The 18,835-nt window shown below is 39.8% G+C and overlaps 1 protein-coding gene across 2 annotated transcripts in view; it reads left to right on the top strand.

Annotated features, from left to right (window-relative positions):
• Window positions 1-18,835, top strand: part of TPD52 (tumor protein D52) — a 121,550-nt gene that overhangs the window by 79,831 nt on the left and 22,884 nt on the right. For both annotated transcript variants that reach the window (XM_032610010.1, XM_032610009.1), the window contains exon 2: window positions 11,162-11,277. In XM_032610010.1, the coding sequence (XP_032465901.1) occupies window positions 11,162-11,277 (116 nt within the window). The remainder of the gene's footprint in view (window positions 1-11,161; window positions 11,278-18,835) is intronic.

Here is an 18,835-nt window from a genome sequence, read left to right as displayed (position 1 = left end):
CTTTTGTTCACTGCTTTTCCCCCAGCACCTGGAACAGTGCTTGACAGCTGTGGTTCAACAAGTATTGTTGGTTGAATGAATGAGTGAATGAATGAATGAATGAAATGAAACTGGCAAAGAGTAAATCACACTGCAGTTCATTTTACAGATGTGAACATGGAGGCCAAGAGAGGTGTTAAGTCCCCGAATCACAAAGTTTAGCCTAAGTCGGGACTCATACTCACCCTCAGTTCTTAAACCAGTGTGGTTTTTTTTTTCCTTTGGTTTGTTTGTTTTTTGATCACAGGAAATCTCTACCTGTCTGGTAACGGATATCATACAACAGGTTAATCATTTAAGGACTAACCTTTCCTTTGGTCAGGGGTCTTAAGTGGGGTAGTTTGTTGATTCCTCATGTGCCGCTTGGACCTGAACTTCCCATGTTGCCATGCAGTCAGCAGAGTGGCCTCACAGCTGGTTTCCTTGGCTGCATTTTTCTCTTCCATCCTGTGAACATCTACAAGGAAAACTTCCCAAATGTTATTTATGTAGACTCACTCTTTCTCTTAAGGATTTTCTAACGTACAGAAAGATGCAGCCCTAGTTTATAAAAAAAACCCCTTTGGTTATTTCTAGTGGTTTCAGGAAATAGGAGCCATTTAAAACTCTGACATTTTAGTTTCGTGCTGTCGTATTTGAAACTCTAACAACACGGGAAAAACTCGAACTGAAATGTCCTTTTCATTCTCTTTTATACCTCTTCTTGATTTCTACTCTGTGCCATTCTCTTTTCTTTTTAGGGAAGGAGTCATCACTTCTTGAAAGTTTTTCAGGATTGTCAAGGTCTTAAATAGCAAATATATGGTTTACAAAATAAAAATCTGAGAATTGAAGAGATGTGGAACCTTCTTATTCCTACAGAGGAGATTTGAGGATGGAGTCACTTCCCCGTTGGGGATCCCCAAATTCCTCCATGGCTGACCTTTCACCCCCTTTCATGGAGTGCCCCAGTTTTGCCAGTTTTACACTTGATTGGGGCTGTGGGGACAGATGGCTCTGAAATAATTGGCTAAAGATTTTTTTTCCTCTCTCTCTCTTTTTTTTTGTTTTTTTAAGATGAAAGAGATTCAAGGGTCAGTTTAAGAATATCTGGAGAGAGGTCAGCTGGTTTTATCAATATGATTCTGGATAAAAATTTTAAAGATTCTTGGTATGGTGAAAACTGCATGCTGTGGGATTGGTTCTAACTCTTGGAACTCCAGCAAGTGTGTTGGGAAATAAAACCTTGAGATAAATTCTTTCCTCATTAACCAAGAATGTGTTCTTCATTATGTTTCTTACACACTTGTGTTAATTAGGACTTTAAAATTGTTTCTATATTAACCATAATTATTCATCTTTACAATATATTGCAGATCCAAAAAAAAAAAATCTGGAGAGGCACATGAAACATTTGAAAATACGAATATGTTCTCCCTTTGCTGTCATTTCTTCCTCCTCCACTCTTCCTGGGAAGTGGAGTTCGGGGAGGTTGACCTTTTTTCTTGGGCAGGAAGTTGACTGCTGTGTCGGGCCCTGTTTTCAGAGTTGAGTCCCAGGAGCACGGTGGCCCGTCTGGCCAGAGAGCTCTCTTCCCCCTTTTGCGTCGGTGCTGTCTGCCTCCCATCCCCGGCTTGCAGGAATTTCCTCTTTGATGACCCTGTCACTGCCCAGTTCATCTCCTGGGTACCTGGGTCACGTCCCTGGGTGGAGTGACTCTAGTTTCCTCAGCTTTCTTGTTGCTTGCTGTCTCCATGACAATTACTCCACTCATTTTTCTCTCCTAAGGTTTTACTGTTCTCACCATGAGCAAATACGGGAAAATCACAGCCTTAAGGAGTATCAAGGTTTCACAACCCGTGCTCCTGAATCTCTTTCTTCTGAAAATAATCAATGTCAAATAGCAGGTGTCAGAGGCTCCCTTGCCCGAAGTCAGTGGGGCACTTTTGCCCCCCTGTGGGCATTTGGCCACATCTGGAGGAGATTTCAAGACGATTTGTTGCTACCACTGGGTGCAGGAGGGGATGCTGCAGATACTGAGTGGGTGGATGCCTGGGATGCCCCATGGGACGCTGCATAGGATACCCCCTGCCAAGAACTGTCCTGCTCTAAATGTCCACCATGTCACAGTTGGGAAGCCTCGTCTTAAGTGGATCCTTTGCTTTTAGGGTCTCTTAAGGATAACCACTTTGGTGTGAGGACCTCCAAGTATTCCTCCCCCTCTTCTGGATTTTGTTACATCCGGAAACAAAGAATAAGGCACAGAAAGTTGGAGCCCCAAGCACAGACTTTTAAGGGGAAAAATTTTTATCTTGTGACCTTTGTGGATATGACCACTAAAGATATTTTGAACTATATGTTTTATATATATATATATATATATATATATATTTTTTTTTTTTTGGTATCTCTAGGTTAAAAAAAGGGGCTGCATATTTCTTCCTGGATATGCTTAAAGAAAACAACCCCAGAGACTGAAGTTTCTTATTCCTCCTCTTGTCTTAAAGCCATCGTTGCCTCTTTGAAGACTGTGTAAGAGAGGTGTATACAGTTTTACTTTCCAGAGAAGCTTCTAGGCCTTGATTATCCTCTTACAAATTCTCCCTTGGGTAGACAGTGTTAACATTCAGACTTCAATAGCCGATACCTTACACTTCTCTTGTGGCACCTTCTTCCCTCCTAACTGAATGTTCTTGGAGGTGGCTGATGTTACATCCTTCCTGCTCTGAGACCATTAGCGCCCCACCTATTCAACCACGGAGTGTTTGCTGTGTACACACCTTCTGTGTAACATGAAGGTAGGTGCCCTGCTCCAAATGGTAACAATCTATTAGATTATGTATGACACAGAGTTGTATTGCTTCAGAAAAGTGTCATTTTACGTCTGTTTTAAATAGGTTACGTCTGTTTTTAGGTGAAAGCAGTGAAGTGAGAATGAAATACATAAAATAAAAAGAGGGGCAAGGTAGACCAGGATGGGAGATGGGGTTCCTATCTCTCCCTCTGACTCCACGGGATGCCTTCCTACAATTCATTTATTCAGAGAGTATTGCTGAGTATCTTCTGTGTGCCAGACACTCTGTGCCAGATACTGTGCAGGGCCGAAGCTACGTGTTCGGAGCGCAGTGCTAAGGTCAAATACTGCCCAGCCGGCTGTGTTCTAAGTACAGTAGGGAATACATGGAGGGGTATTAGGCCCAGAGCAGCCCGGGTCACCAGGTCTGGAGAATTTCCTCCAAGAGCAGAAAGGAGAGCATGATGTGGAAAGAGAGGGTGGAGGTGGTTGTACGACATCGTGAATGTAATTAATGCCGCTGACCTTCATGCTTAAAAATGGTTAAGATGGCAAATGGTATGTTATATATTTTACCATAATAAAAAAATCAGATGGGAAAAATAAGTAGGGGAGGCAGCTTACCTTAACTCACTTTTTAATAAGTTCCTTAAAAAAAATAAACCCGTCAAATAACATGTTTGCAGAGGAACTGCAGTTTGGAAGATGCAGTGAGCGCACGGGGGTGGGTGTGGGCGTGAGGACAGTAGCAGGAGATGGGATAGGTGGGCTCCAGATTGTCAAGAGCAGTGAGCTTTACTAGCAGGTGGGCAGCCATACAAGGACGTATGGCAGGCAAGGAGTGCCGTGGTCAGAGTCATGTTTTAGAAAGATCCCTCTGTTGGCAGGGCAGTGAATGGATTGGAGGGGACAGAGACCATCAAGGAGCTTTGGGGGCAAGAATCTAAGCAAAACATGGGAAGAGCCTTGACTAAGGCAGGGGTAGTGGGATTGGTGGTGGAGGGTGAAGTGGACTCCTTGGGAGAGGGAGATGGAGGCACATCTCAGAGAGGTAGGAAAAAACGCAGGGAGGACAGTGGGAGGTATCAGGACCGGAGACTTCAGAGTGAGGTTCAGTCTGCGCTACCTAGAGATGTCAAATGAGATTGTGACGGAGGACTGTCCTTAGCTGGAGGGGTGGAGGAGGGGCAGATGCTGAGGGAGGGGTTGGAGAGTGATGGGAAGTGAGGAAGTGAGCCTTGTGAATCAAGCGTCGTGGAGGAGGAGAGAGGAAATCGCCAGGACGACTTGTAGGACCCAGGAAGGTGAAACAGCAAATCCTTATCGAACACTGAGTATCTGCCCACCCTTGATTTCGTGGTCCTTTAAAATATTCTTATAAAAAGAGAGCTAGGTGGAATTATTGCCTTTTTATTTATTTATTTATTTTTTTGCGGTACTCGGGCCTCTCACTGTTGTGGTCTCTCCCGTTGCGGAGCACAGGCTCCGGACGCGCAGGCTCAGCGGCCATGGCTCCTGGGCCCGGCCACTCCGCGACACGTGGGATCTTCCCGGACCAGGGCACGAACCCGCGTCCACCTGCATCGGCAGGCGTACTCCCAACCACTGCGCCACCAGGGAAGCCCCTGCCTTTTTATTTTTTAAACAGGTAACGGGGTTTGGGGCTCAGTTTCCTGGGGCTCAGTTCCCTGGGGCTACCATAACAAAGTGCCCCAGACCGAGCGGCTTAAAACAACAGAAATTTATTATTTTTACGGTTTTGGAGGCTGGAAGTCCAAAATCAGGGTGTCAGCGGGGCCATGCTCTCTCTGACACCTGCAGGGACATCCTTCCTTGCCTCTTCCTAGCTCCCCGCTGGTAACCCCTGGCTCGCCTTGGCTGGCAGCTGCATCTCTCCAGTCTCTGCCCTCCAGCATCACACAGCGTGCTCCCTGTGTCTCTGTGCGTTCTGGGTCTTTACATGATGTTCTCTCCAGGTCCCAGTGTTCAGACTCCCTTTTACTTATAAGGACATCAGCCACTGGATCAGAGCCCACCTAAATCCAGTATGATATCATCTTGGTTACATCTGCAACAACCCGGTTTCCAAATAAAGACACATTTATGGGTCCTGGGAGTTGGAAGTAGAAGGTATCTTTTTTGGGGGGGTGGGGGAGACGCAAGTCAACCCACAACACCATCTAGTTTTAAAAATCTCTGCCCTGTGTTTCCTGTCTTTACGCAGTGAAGTGTTTGGATTTAAATGATCCAAAATTCTTTTCAGATCTAAAAGTGTATGAAAATGGTTAAAATTTTTGTAGTTGATAATCATAGAAAGTCTTGAAGGGAAATAGTTGGCCTTGATTGGAAAAAAAAAAAAAGGTGAAAGACGAAGAACTGAAGGGAAGAGAGAACTGTTTAGGGTTCCACTATAGGGGCTGCACCCACCACACCTGAGCAGGGAGGTACCCACCAAACTCTCAACTGTGGCTTAGTTTTAGTTGTAGGTTCTAAATATGTATCAAAAAAGCTTTACTTCCCTCCCTGGTTGAAATTTTTGGGACTATGTAGCAAATGGATGGCTATGCATGGGGTGGGAGGAGAGTGGAGAAAAGAGAAACTTAGTTGGAACAAATCTTTAGCAAATAAGTCAGTTCAAGTGAAATATTTATGAACGTTTGCTTTATTTTGGGCGCTGAGTCCTGAGGTGAAAAGATAAGGGTGTGACTTCAGGACCTTGTTTTCTGGAACTGGAGACTGTTCAAGACTGAAGTCTTTTCCCCATTATTCCTCGTTCTTCCCCACCGTTCTCACTCCTCAGACATGTTTCCACTGAAGCAAAACACTAAGAACTTCATTTTCCTCAAAGCACTAACAAATTCTCTGACGTCCAAAGTATCATGTTTCATCACATCAAAGGCACCACAGATTTTACGAATTTTACGATGTACCATTATTTTATGTTTCATTAAGGGAAAAAATTGCTGCAAGTTAAAGTAAAAAACAATGTTTTCACTTAAAATTAGCTTATTTTAAGTGAAAACAAACTTTATTTTAAGTAAAATTGTCACTTAAAATTTTATGCTTATTTTTTCAGATTTATTCAGACATATACATTGATCATAACACTCCTGCATACTTTTTTTTTTTTTTTTTTTTTTTGCAGTACGCGGGCCTCTCACTGTTGTGGCCTTTCCCGTTGCGGAGCACAGGCTCCGGACGCGCAGGCTCAGCGGCCATGGCTCACGGGCCCGGCCGCTCCGTGGCATGTGGGATCTTCCCGGACCGGGGCACGAACCCGTGTCCCCTGCATCGGCAGGTGGACTCTCAACCACTGCGCCACCAGGGAAGCCCCCGTGCATCCTTTTTAAAGTCAGCTCAGTTCAAGTTTTCCTGAAACATCTTCACGTGCATCGCCTGACTTATCTGAATTCCCTTTCAGTTAGAAATACTCCATGTCTGTTTTATTTATCTTGCTCTCACAAAACGCCTGTGATACAGCCTTTCTTAGAAGAGAGGTCTGTGATTTTTCTAAGCCACTGACACCCATTTTGCACATTTTGAGGCACAGCTACAGGTGACAAACAGAAATGCCACAAGGACTGCCTAGCTGGCTGGCTGTACAATGATCTCCAGTTCAAAGATGTAAAATGTAGAAGAAAAAATTGTGTCTCAGGACTGAAGGGGCACCGTTCTCCTGGTTCATCCCCATCGCTCCCTTGGCGGTGGGTCTCCCACCTGGGCAACCAACGCTTCTCCTGTCCGTGGGCTTCAGGCTCTCCTCCCCAGATGAAACTCTTCAGGGTGATCCCATGCATGCAGCTGAAGACAGGCTGGCAATCTGTTTGCACAACTAGAAGAAGAATTAAGCAAGTGGCCAAAATGTTAGTAACCTGATGGAACGAATTATCACTGATTTGCAGTCACTTGGGCTCGATAATGGTATCTGTGACTTTCAAGCCAGGCACCCCGTGTGTTCTCACACTTGCAGGGAACAAAATGCCCTTTGCTTCCAGCTTCCCTTCTGACCTGCTGTTTGTTCCCCCTGCTCTTTGGAATTTCTCTACGAAAAGTGTACATGAAGGAGTAAGAGTTTAGAGTCAGAAACACCTGCGTTTTAATTTCTGTGACTCTGGGCACATTACTGAACCTCAGAGAACTTCAGTTTCCTAATGGAAGTAAATACTGCAAATACTGCTTTGCTCATTGGGTGTTGGTTGTAAGATTCTTGCCCTTTTTTTTAGATAATATGTAAATGTGTCTCCCCTCACTGTGGCTGGTATATTAGATCTCAATAAATATGTCATATTTTCTCTCTCTTCTCTGTCTTTTAAAAATACATTTCTGTCAGACTCTGAGGAGGAACATTAAAATTAATGATCAAATAAGAATTTTTGAATTATTTATAGTTTTTAGTAATCTATATTTAAAAAAAATTATTGGAATATAGTTGCTTTACAAGGTTGTGTTGATTTCTACTGTACAGCAAAGTGAATCAGCTATATGTATACATATATCCCCTTTTTTGGATTTCCTTCCCATCTAGGTCACCACAGAGCACTGAGTAGAGTTCCCTGTGCTATATAGTAGGTTCTCATTAGTTATCAGTAATCTATACTGATATACATTTCCATGGCCCAACTTTCATGTTATGAATGAGAAATTAATATCTTTTTTCCAGCATGCCAGATTCTACCTCTGCAATAAATACTCTACTCTTACTGAACATATAAGATATGGGATAATACCTAGAAACACATAACAAGGTTTGAGGAAACTATATGGTTGGAAATGATTAAAAGACTGTTTTTGATCTACTCTACCATTTTTTACAGAGTCTTATTTATTATTGCCTCTAGGTATCTCCCAAGTCTGACCTTCAGCCCCCTACTCTTGTCTTTATTTGTGCTTTGTACAATGAATGATTTGAAGTTTTATTTTCGCATAAAAATATTCAGGTTCAGAGTCCTAACTCCACCATGTATTCAGGTATGTTATCATGGGCAAGTTGCTTAACCTCTGTAAGCTTCAGTTTCCTCATCTGTAAATGGTGACGGTGATCCTTGTCTCACAGAAGTGTTGCAAGTAAATGATGTAATGTATTGGGACCACTTAGCTCAGATTTGGATGTAAATAGAATGCACTTTGTGGTGGCGGCTATGGTTATTAATAATTTTCCTAAGTCATGACTGTTAGGTTTTGCAGGTGATTTCGATATCTATGTTTCTGTTCTTCCTTCATGTCCTTAATTTTCCAATTTTTTCCCTAGTCGATGATCCTAAAACAAACCTCGCCTTTAAATTTTAATATTGATAATTTGCTGCCACCTACAGGCTAATATGAAAAAAGCAGAACGTGTAATTACCAGCTTTCTTAGACTGAGTATAAAATCCCAAGGTCATCTTGGAGGTCCCGAAGCTAACTGTGGACAACCCCAGAACGCCCTTTTCTGAGATTCTTATTTTCCCTGGTAGCTCAACTAAATTCTTGATTAATATCAGAATCCTCTTGGATTCTTTCTGGAATTGGGCAGTTACGCGTAAAGCATTATTAGTAATCAGATACTGCATCTTCCCCCATAAGTAGATTTGCAAAACAGTGTTTATTAAAAAGTGTGAAAGAAGCTTTGCTATTTAAGGCATGGTTTAGCACCTGAGTTTTTTGTTTATTTATTTATTTGGCTGCATCGGGTCTTGGTTGCGGCACCCAGGCTCTCCGTAGCGGTGCGCAGGCTCTAGAGTGCGCAGGCTTGGTTGCCCTGCGGCGTGTGGGATCTTAGTTCCCTGACCGGGCATCAAACCTGCATCCCCTGCATTGGAAGGCAGATTCTTAACCATGGACCACCAGGGAAGTCCCAGCACCTGAGTTTTCTTGCGCTTTGTTGGGTCCTGTCCTAGTTGGAGAACTTGAGAGGGTCTGAGCAAAACATGAAAAATAAAATAATGTTTGTAATGAACTCTGTTGTGGTTCTTATTCTCTTGCCTCATACGATTGCTGCCTGTATGCTTGTATCCCATCCTCAGTCTCACGCACCTTTGTCGAATAATCTGGTATAGGGCATACATTTGCAAGCACACATGGACCCTCCTCAGTGGTTTCTGGCCATACATAGCACGGCACCGTGTCCGCAGTTTGATATGACTCAAGCTGGAGTAAGAGGTTCCAGTGCCAGATAGCAGGGGATGGGGCCAGTGAGGCTTGTGTGCTAAACTACGTGGTCGAAGTTGCTTTGAAAACAACAAGGAGCTACTAAAGGAACCATTTTAAGCTGGAGAGTGACATGATGAGATTTCTATCAGTACTTGGGCAATCTGCTTGAAGATATTGTAGAGGGGACCTGCAGAAGCAGCTGTTCATTGAGCCTTTCGATCCACTGATTGTACCTGTCACGTATTGTCTTTGCATGAGAGGATTTGAAGGAGATCCTATTTGCCACTTTAGTTTGTGGGTTTTGAATTGTTTTATTTGTATTACTTTTATGCCTTTAACAATTCTGTAAACACCTTTCAGGTAGGCACTGTTATGCTACTAATTATTGTTACTGTAATTATCAACTACTCTTATGCAGTTAATATACAATAGATCATGTGCAAGTGTCTGTACCTTTTACACAATGTACGTACGTATACTCCTCCTGGGCTTGCCATGGCGCTGGCTGCTTGTCAAACAGCGTGCTTGTTCTCTGTCGGTCTTCCTCTCTGCCTGCCTCTTAAGTCTGTCATCTGCCACCTGGCATCCTGCTTTGGGCGGATGCCACATTGCCACTGTGGTGAAACCAGCTCTTCCCAGAAGTGGACGTGAGGGCTGGTGGGGAACAGTGTGGTCCCTGGAATGCTCACTGGCAGAAAGAGGCAAAGAGCAGGAAGAGGAGGAGACCTTTTCCTGGTTCCCGGTGCAAAAAAGCTGTTGCCAGAGGAGACTGTGAACTCCCACAGCTGGGTCATGGGAATGGGTGGCAGGACTGCGACCAGCGTAAGGCGAGCGAGCCCTCGCCTCAGGTGTAGAATTTAAGGGGGCATCGAAAAGCCCTGCAATCAAGATGAGTATTATGTTAATGCAGTGTTTTAAGAAGATTAAAATGGAAGGAATCCATGATGAACAACATACTAACATTTTAAATAAAGACGAGATCAGTAACAGTGCTATGAAAAGCCACCTTTGGAGCCTGAGGCAGAAGGAAAAGTCAACCATACTGAGCCTGTCTATTTAAAAATTTGGTACTTTGTTCACCGTGGATTCTTTGAATTAACTTTGATTTTTAAAAAATATTACATTAAAATATTAAAATAATTTATATTGAGGTTTTTTAGTGCCCTCTTAAATTTGTCACCCAAGGTTCAGGGGCCTCACTGCCCACGCTCTTAGCCTTGTACTTGGTTGGTTGGGCAGAAGAGAGGGGAGACTTGCCGAGAGGCAGGTGGCTTCCTGGCTACTCTCTGAAAATACTGAGTTCTTCCTGATGGATGAGTAGACATTGGCTCTATTCCAGGGCAATGGGTGTGACAGGATTGGTCATAAATAGTGTTTTGGTAGAAATATTATGTGGGTGTTGGTCATTTCTCTGAGTATATAAATTAGGATTTTTAAAAGGGTATCTGGATGAGATACATATTTTTAAAAAGCTACAAGAAGGTGTCTCCTACTTCCACTAACTAAGGGAAAGAAATGGAATAAAATTTCTTTAGATAGTTCTTCATTGAGGCTGTTAAGAGTTGAATCTGATTAGTAGAGGAAGCTAAAGACATTTACAGTCTCCTTCCTTTGGTTACTATGAATTATTAGTCATGCTGATTGACTAGTTAAGCATTTAAAGTCTTGGGAAGATCCCATTCTTGGCCTCTTAACTCTTCTGCTTTGCAGTAAGTATATTGTGACTGGAGAAATGAACAAAAGCAGAGAGGGTGCTGTATTTTTTTTTTTTTTTTTTTTTGCTGCGGTACGCGGGCCTCTCACTGTTGTGGCCTCTCCCGTTGCGGAGCACAGGCTCCGGACGCTCAGGCTCAGCGGCCATGGCTCATGAGCCCAGCCGCTCCGTGGCATGTGGGATCTTCCCGGACCGGGGCACGAACCCGTGTCCCCTGCATCGGCAGGCGGACTCGCAACCACTGCGCCACCAGGGAAGCCCGGCGCTGTATTTTTTAAATTCATATTTTGGTAGGGTGTCATTTGGTGGTTTTTAGTGGTTAGGTCAGACTTTTTTTTTTTGGTGCGTTCCTGGGAGAGCCACATCATTTGAAGGTGTAGAAAAATGAGGTGCGGCTCTAACCTAATTGGCTTTATTCTGGCTGGGGCAGTGGAGGAGCCCAAAGGAGAATTTTACTTAGCTTTCATACCTTACAGACTTTTTTTTTTTTTTTGATCTCCAACAAGGTCTAATGAGAACAGACCCAGTACCCGAGGAAGGAGAAGATGTTGTTGCCACTATCAGTGCCACTGAGACCCTATCAGAGGAGGAGAGAGAAGAGCTAAGAAGAGAACTTGCAAAGGTAAAGGCGCAATCCTTCTGGAACTTCATGTTTTGCACTTACTATATTGTCTTTTGTTTTTCTAAAGCACATGGTAATATCGTAGACTCAGTTTCAGGGCAGAGAAAGCAACATGTGTTTACTCTCCTAGAGATCTTGAGTGGGGGAGAGGAGACGAGGGAGTGTGAGATCAGTTGGTTTTTATATAAAGGAAGGTAGGTACAGGTAAAGTGGATCTGAGAAGTAGGGTGTGAAGTGGGAAATGGATGAGGGCTACTAGTGAATATCTTCTAAGTGACCTTACTAACCCCAATGTGTTTGGCTTTTCAGCTGCTTCACTGACTTTTTTCTTCCCTTGGCAGTGTTGTGGATAGAGGTACTTCGAACCTTCTTTCCATACCTTCCTCTCTTTTTTTTTTTTTCTTAAAATCAACCATTGTAAAGTGTACAGTTCAGTGGCATTCAGCATATTCACAATGCCGTGCAATTATCATCTCTGTCTAGCTCCAAACATTTTTAGCACATCCATACGAGACCTCATATTCACTAAGCTGGCATCCCGTTTTCCCTTCCTTAGCCCCGGGTGACAATTAATCTGCTTTCTCTCTCTATGGATTTACCTATTCTGAATATTTCATTTAAATGGAATCACATATCATGTGACTTTTGGTATCTGGCTTTTATCATTTAGTATGATGTTTTTGAGGTTCATCCTTGTTGAGCTTGTATTGGTACTTCACTGCTTTTTTGTGGCTGAATAATATTCCATTGTATTTTGTTTATCCGTTCATCTGTTGATGGACATTTGGGTGGTTTCCACCTTTTGACTATTGTAGATACTGAGCTAAGGGATATTTGTGGAAAACTACTTGTTCGAATACCTATTTCTAATTCCTTTGGGATATACCCAGAAGTGGAATTGCTCGTCACATGGTAATTCCATGGGTAAATTTTTTTTCAGACCTGCCAGACTGTTTTCACAGGGACACCGTTTCACATCTCCATCAGCAACTTCTGTACTTCCTCGCCAACATTTTTTATTTTCTGTCTTTTTGACTATAGCCATCTTAGTGAGTGTAAAGTGGTATCTCATTGTGGTTTTAATTTGTATTTCACTAATGACGAATGATATTGAGCATCTTTTCATGTGCTTATTAGTCGTTTATATGCCTTCTTTGGAGAAATGTCTATTCAAACCTCTGCCATGTTCTTGAAACATTATTTGCCTTTTTGTTGTTGAGATGTAAGAGCTCTTCCTATATCCTGGATACTAGACCCTGATCAGAAATGTAATTTGCAAACATTTTCTCCCATTCCATACGTTGTCCTTTTACTTTCTTCATAGTGTCTTTTTTAAAAAAAACTTATTTATTTGGCTGCGCTGGATCTTAGTTGCGGCATGTGGGATCTTTAGTTGCATCATGCAAACTCTTAGTTGCAGCATGTGGGATCTAATTCCTTGACCAGGGAACGAACCTGGGCCCCCTGCATTGGGGGCACAGAGTCTTAGCCACTGGACCACCAGGGAGGTCCCTCTTCATAGTGTTTTAATGCACAAAGGTTTTAAAGTCTGATGAAGTCCAGTTTATTTTTTCTCTAGTTGCTTGTCCTTTTGGCATTACATCTAAGAATCCATTTCCCAAACTCAAATCATGAAGATTTGCACTATGTTTTCTTCTAAAACTTCTCTCCTCTATATAAGCCTGTGATCCATTTTGAGTTAATTTTTGTGTATGGTTTGTGGTAGGGTTCAATTTCATTCTTTCACATGTGACTTTAGTTTTGTTAGCACCATTTGTTGAGAGATTATCCTCAGTGAATGCTCTTGGCATTCTTGTCAAAAATCATTTCACATAGATGTAAAGGTTTCTTTCTGGACTCTCAATTCTGATATATTCATATATATGTCTGTCCTTCTGAGTGTACCACACTCTTTTGATTACTATAGCTCTGTAGTAAGTTTTGAAATCGAGAAGTGTGACATTTTCACCTTTTTCTTCTTTTTCAAAATTGTTATTTAAGGTCTCTTGCAATTCTATATGAATTTAGAATCTACTTTTCTACCCACAAAAAATGCCATTGGGATTTTGATAGGACTTTTATTGAATCTGAGGATTGATTTGGGGGAGTGTTGCCACCTTAACAATATTAAATCTTACACTCCATGAATGTGGAGTGTTTTCTCATTTGTTTAGATCTTCTTTAATTCCTTTTAGCAATGTTTTATAGTTTTCAGTGTACAAATCTTATACTTCCTCAGTTAACCTTATATTGAAGTATTTTATTCTTTTTGATGTGATTATAAATGGAATTTTCTTAAGTTACTTTTCAGATTTTTCATTGCTACTGTATAGAAATACAGCTGAAGTTTCCATGTTAATCTTGTATACTGCAACTTTGCTGAATTTGCTTATTAGCTCTAATAGATTTTTTGTGCATTATTTAAGAATTTTCTATATATAAGATAATGCAGTTATCTTATATCTTATATTTTCTGCAGTTAAAGGTCATTTTACTCTTCCTTTCCATTTCAGATGCCTTTATTTATTTTTCTTCCCTATTGATCTGGCTGAAACCTCAGTGCTACGTTGAATAGCAGCGGTGACAGTGGGCATCCCTGTCTTGTTCCTAATCTTGGGGGAAGTGCTTTCAATATTTCCCCATTCAGCATGGTGATAGCTTTTGTTTTTTATATAAATGCACTTATTCATGTTGAGGAAGTTCCCTTCTCTTCCTGGTTTGTTCAGTGTTTTTTTCATGAAAGGGTGTTGGGTTTTGTCAAATGCTTTTCTGCACCTTATTAAGATGATCATGTGTTCATCTTAATTCAATTAATATGGTATATTACATTGATTGATTTTCATATGTTGAATCATCCTTGCATTCCTAGGATAAATCCCACTTTATCCTAGGTGTATGTATTCTAGGTCATGGTGTGTAATCCTTTTAATATGCTTCTGGATTTGGTTTGCTAGTATTTTGCTGAGTATTTTTGCACCTATATTCATGGGAGGGATTGACTTCAAGTTTTCTTGTGATATCTTTGTCTGGCTTTTGTATCATGGTAATGGCTGGCCTCTTGGAATGAGTTAGGAAGTTTTCCATTCTCTTCTATTTTGTGGAAGAATTTGAGAAGAATTGGCCTTATTTCTTCTTTGTTTGGTAGAATTCACCAGTGAAGCCTTCTGGTCTTGGACTTTTCTTTGTTGGAAGATTTTTGATTATTCGTGCAATTGCTTTACATGTTATAGATATGTTCAGATTGTCTGTTTCTTCTTGGGTCAGTTTTGACCATTTGTGAATTTCTAGGATTGCATCCATTTCATTTAGGTTATCTAGTTTGTTGGCATACAATTGTTCATAATATTTTCTTATAATCCTTTTTATTTCTATAAGGTTGGTAGTAGTGTCACCACTTATACTTCTGATTTTAGCTACTTGCATCTTTTCTTTTTTTTTTCCTCTGTCAGTCTAGCTAAAGGTTTGTCAATTTTGTTGACCTTTTCAAGGAACAGCCTTTGACGTCATTGATTTTTTGCTATTGTTTTTCTATTCTCTATTTTGCTTATATTTAATCTTTATTATTATCTTCCTTTGTTAGATTTGGGTTTAGTTTACACTTCTTCTTCTAGATCTGTAAGGGTGTAGAGTTAGGTTCTTGATTTGAAATCCTCTTTATTAATGTAGGCATTTGCAGCTATAAATTTTCCTCTGAGCACTACTCCTACTACTTCTCATAAGTTTTAATATGCTGTGTGTTTGTTTTCATTTGTCTCAAGGTATTTTGTAATTTCCTTTGTGATTTCTTCTTTGACTCATTGGTGGTTTAAGAGTGTGCTGTTTAATTCTGATACATTTATGAATTTTCCAATTTTCATTTTGTTTTTGGTTTCTAGTTTCATTCCATTATGGTTGATAAAGATATTTGGTATGATTTTAAATTTATTGAGACTTATTTTGTTGCCAAACATATGCTCTGTCCTGGAGAATGTTCCATGTACATTTGAGAAGAAGGTGTATTCTACTGTTTTTGGGTGAGGTGTTCTATTTATGTCTGTTAGCTCTAGTTGGTTTATAGTGTTGTTCAAGATTCCTGTTTCTTTTTCACTTATCTGTTTGTTCAATCCACTTTTTTTACATCAGATTTTATAAACTAGGTGGGGATAGGATGGGCAAGGCAGATTGGTGATAAGCCCTACGAGGAGAGTAAGAATTAAAAATATTGAGTGTGTCGTGCATGCCTAATATTGTTATTTTGAAAAGATAAAACAAAAATACTTTTTCCACAAGCTATTTATGTTTAGTGCAGAAACAAAAAAAATCAAAGAAAATTAAAATACCTACAGTGTAAAAGATTTAGATTATCTGTTTCCAGATTTCCAGACTTTTTGCTATCTATGTATTGCTATAACATTTCAGTATTTTATGAAGGCATCAGAATACACATCTGTAACTTTTCTTCACTTAACTGAATTTCAAAAAAAAATTTGTGCCAGTAAATAATCTTCTAAAGCATCATTTTAAATTGCTGCATAGCCCATTTTTTAATTGCTTTAAGCTCATTTTTAGTTAATGGGCATATTATTTATAAACATTTAGTTGTTTCCCTTTTTTGCTATTATGAACAGTATTCTGATGGAAGTACTTACATATAATCCTTTAGGCACCTCTTTAATTAGTTCTTTAGAATAAATTCCTAGAAGTAGAATCCCTGGGTCTACTGGGTTTTAAGGTCACAGAGTCATTCCCGTGTACACCAACAAGGCCAAAATGCTATCCAGAAGATTTCTCATAGTATGTGAGAGAGTAGTTTTTCCAAATCCTTGCCTGCTCTCAGTATAATTATGTCATTATCAGTAATATTAACTTAACAGTAATAGCACTTAATGTAGGTCTAAATCTCCCAATAGATTATGTAATGTTATTTAACAAATGAAGTTATCAGACATATGATATGTAAACGTTTTCCCCCATTCTGTGTGTTTTCCTTTTCACTTTCTTTTCACCCTTTGACACACAGAAGTTTCTAATTTTGATGAAGTTGAATTTATCTGTTTTTCCTTTGGTGATTTGGGCTTTAGTTGTCACATGTCAGAAACCATTGCCTAATCCAAGATTATGGAGATTAAGGTCATAAGGTAATGTACTGCAGCACTGAGTCTTGTGTCCAGGTCTTCATGAACTCTGATGCATGTGCATTTATCCTTTTATTTGTATAGTATTCACGTTTTATCAGAAGTTTATTCAATTTTTCTGAAAACTCTATGAGATATGGCAGATATACTATTACTTTACCTCATATCATATATGACACTGTGATATCACAGTATTATCATAATAACCATGATATCATAATAATGATAATAAGATATAATAAAATTATTTACATTTAAAGAAAATGGTAAGGTTCAGTTTTTTTACATTAGAGTCACTGCTTGAAACAGTTGTAGAAATTTAATAAAATAGAGATAAGAAACATTAGTTTTTTTTACTCCTTTTTGAGATATAATTTACATACCATCAAATTCATCCTTTTAAAGTGTACTGTTCCTTGATTTATATATATCCACAAGGTTATACAACTATCACTACTACCTAATTCCAGAGCATTTTCATCACCCCAGAAAGGAACCCTGTTCCCATTAGCGTTCATTCCCAATCTTCCCTCTCTCCAGTCTCTGGTAACCACTAATCTACTTTCTATTTCTATAGATTTGTCTATTCTGGGCATTTCCTATAAATGGAATCAAACAACATGTGATCTTTTGTGACAGGCTTCTTTCACTTAGTATAATGTTTCCAAGGTTGATCCATGTTGCAATCGTATCAGTGCTTCATTCCTTTTTATGGCTGAATAATATTCTGTTGTATAGGTATATACCACATTTTGTTTATTCATTGATCAGTTGTTGGATATTTAGATTGTTTCTACTTTTTGGCTATTATGAATCATGCTACTGTGAACCTTCATGTACAGGTTTTTGTTTGAACGTATGTTTTCAGTTCTCTTGTTATATACCTAAGAATGGAATTTCTGAGTCATACGGTAACTCCATGTTTAACTTTTTGAGGAACTATTGAACTGTTTTGCTGCCAAACTGCACAATTTTACATTCCCACCAGCAATGTATGAGGGTTCCAATTTCTCTACATCCTTGTCAGCACTTGTTATTGTTTGTCTTTTTGATTACAGCCATCCTAGTGGGGGTGAAGTAGTATCTCATTTGCACTTCTCTAATTACTAATGAATGGTATTGGCCATCTTTTCATATGATTATTGGTCATTTATATATCTTCTTTGGCAGAATGTCTATTTAAATCCATTGTCCATTTTAATTGGATTATTTGCCTTTCTGTTATTGAGTTGTAAGTGCTCTTTATGTATTTTGCATACTAGACCCTTATCAGATATATAATTTGCAAGTATTTTCCCCATTCTTTTAGTTGTGTTTTTACTTTCATGATGCTATCCTTTGAAACACATCAGTTTTAAATTTTGAGGATGTCAATTTATCTATTTTTTCTTTGGTTGCTTGTGCTTGAGGTATCATATCTAAGAGATGCTGCCTAATCCAAGGTTATTAAGATTTACCTCTGTGTTTTCTTCTAAGAGTTTTATTGTTTAGCTTTTTCATTTAGATTTCTGATCTATCTTAATTTTTATATATGGTCTGACTTAGGGATCCAACCTCATTCTTTTGCATATGGAAATTCAGTTGTCCCAGCACCATTTGTGGAAAAAAAAAATACTCTTTTCCACTGACTTATCGTAGTACCTTTGTTGGAAATCAGTTGACCATAAATGTGCAGGTTTATTTCTGGACTCTTAGTTCTATAACACAATCTTAATTACCATAGCTTTGTGGTAACTCTTCCACTCATTATTCCATAATTAAGGAATTGTTGCTACGGTATTCTGAGCTTGAGCTAGGTAGGTATGTTAGCAGCACAGTCAACAACAAAAGCAGGGAACGTACTGGGTCATGTATTGGTCAGAAAGATTTACAGTGGTCTTTCTTTCTAACTTTCATTAGGGCAAGTGAATACCTCAGGGATGGGTCAAGGGGTAGAAAACTTAACCTTTAAGTCTAGTCTTTGAAGTATCTGAAATTTGGAGTTCAGGTAAAGAGAAATATTAGAAAGCTAACAATGTGCAATGAGAATTGGCCAGTAAACTGAGAAGTGGACTCAGAAAACCTGAGTTAAAATTCTGGTTCCTACATTATTACTTTGGTGACTTAGGGCAAGTCATTTAATTTACTTGATTTTGAACCTTATTCATCACTGTTGCCCTTTTCTTCTCATATTCCACTTTGTCAATATACTTCTCAGACTGTGACTTCCCAAAAGGGTACAGTATGTGTGGTCCTGTCTCATAAGCACAGAGGATTATTTTTGTTATGGGCCTGTATGCTAATTAAGGCCATCTGAGAGTATGTTATTCTTTTTTTTTTCCTTTGGCAGCTGCAGCCACATCACATTTGATTTATCCTTCTTTCCTTTTGTTGAGTACTGTCAGTTCGCTTAACAATACTCTGTTGTTTTTACAGGCCATGTTGTCTTTGAGCTCATAGAAGTG

Source organism: Phocoena sinus, chromosome 17, assembly GCF_008692025.1.
Source record: "Phocoena sinus isolate mPhoSin1 chromosome 17, mPhoSin1.pri, whole genome shotgun sequence".
NCBI lineage: Eukaryota > Metazoa > Chordata > Mammalia > Artiodactyla > Phocoenidae > Phocoena > Phocoena sinus.
This window is presented reverse-complemented; position numbering and strand designations above follow the sequence as displayed.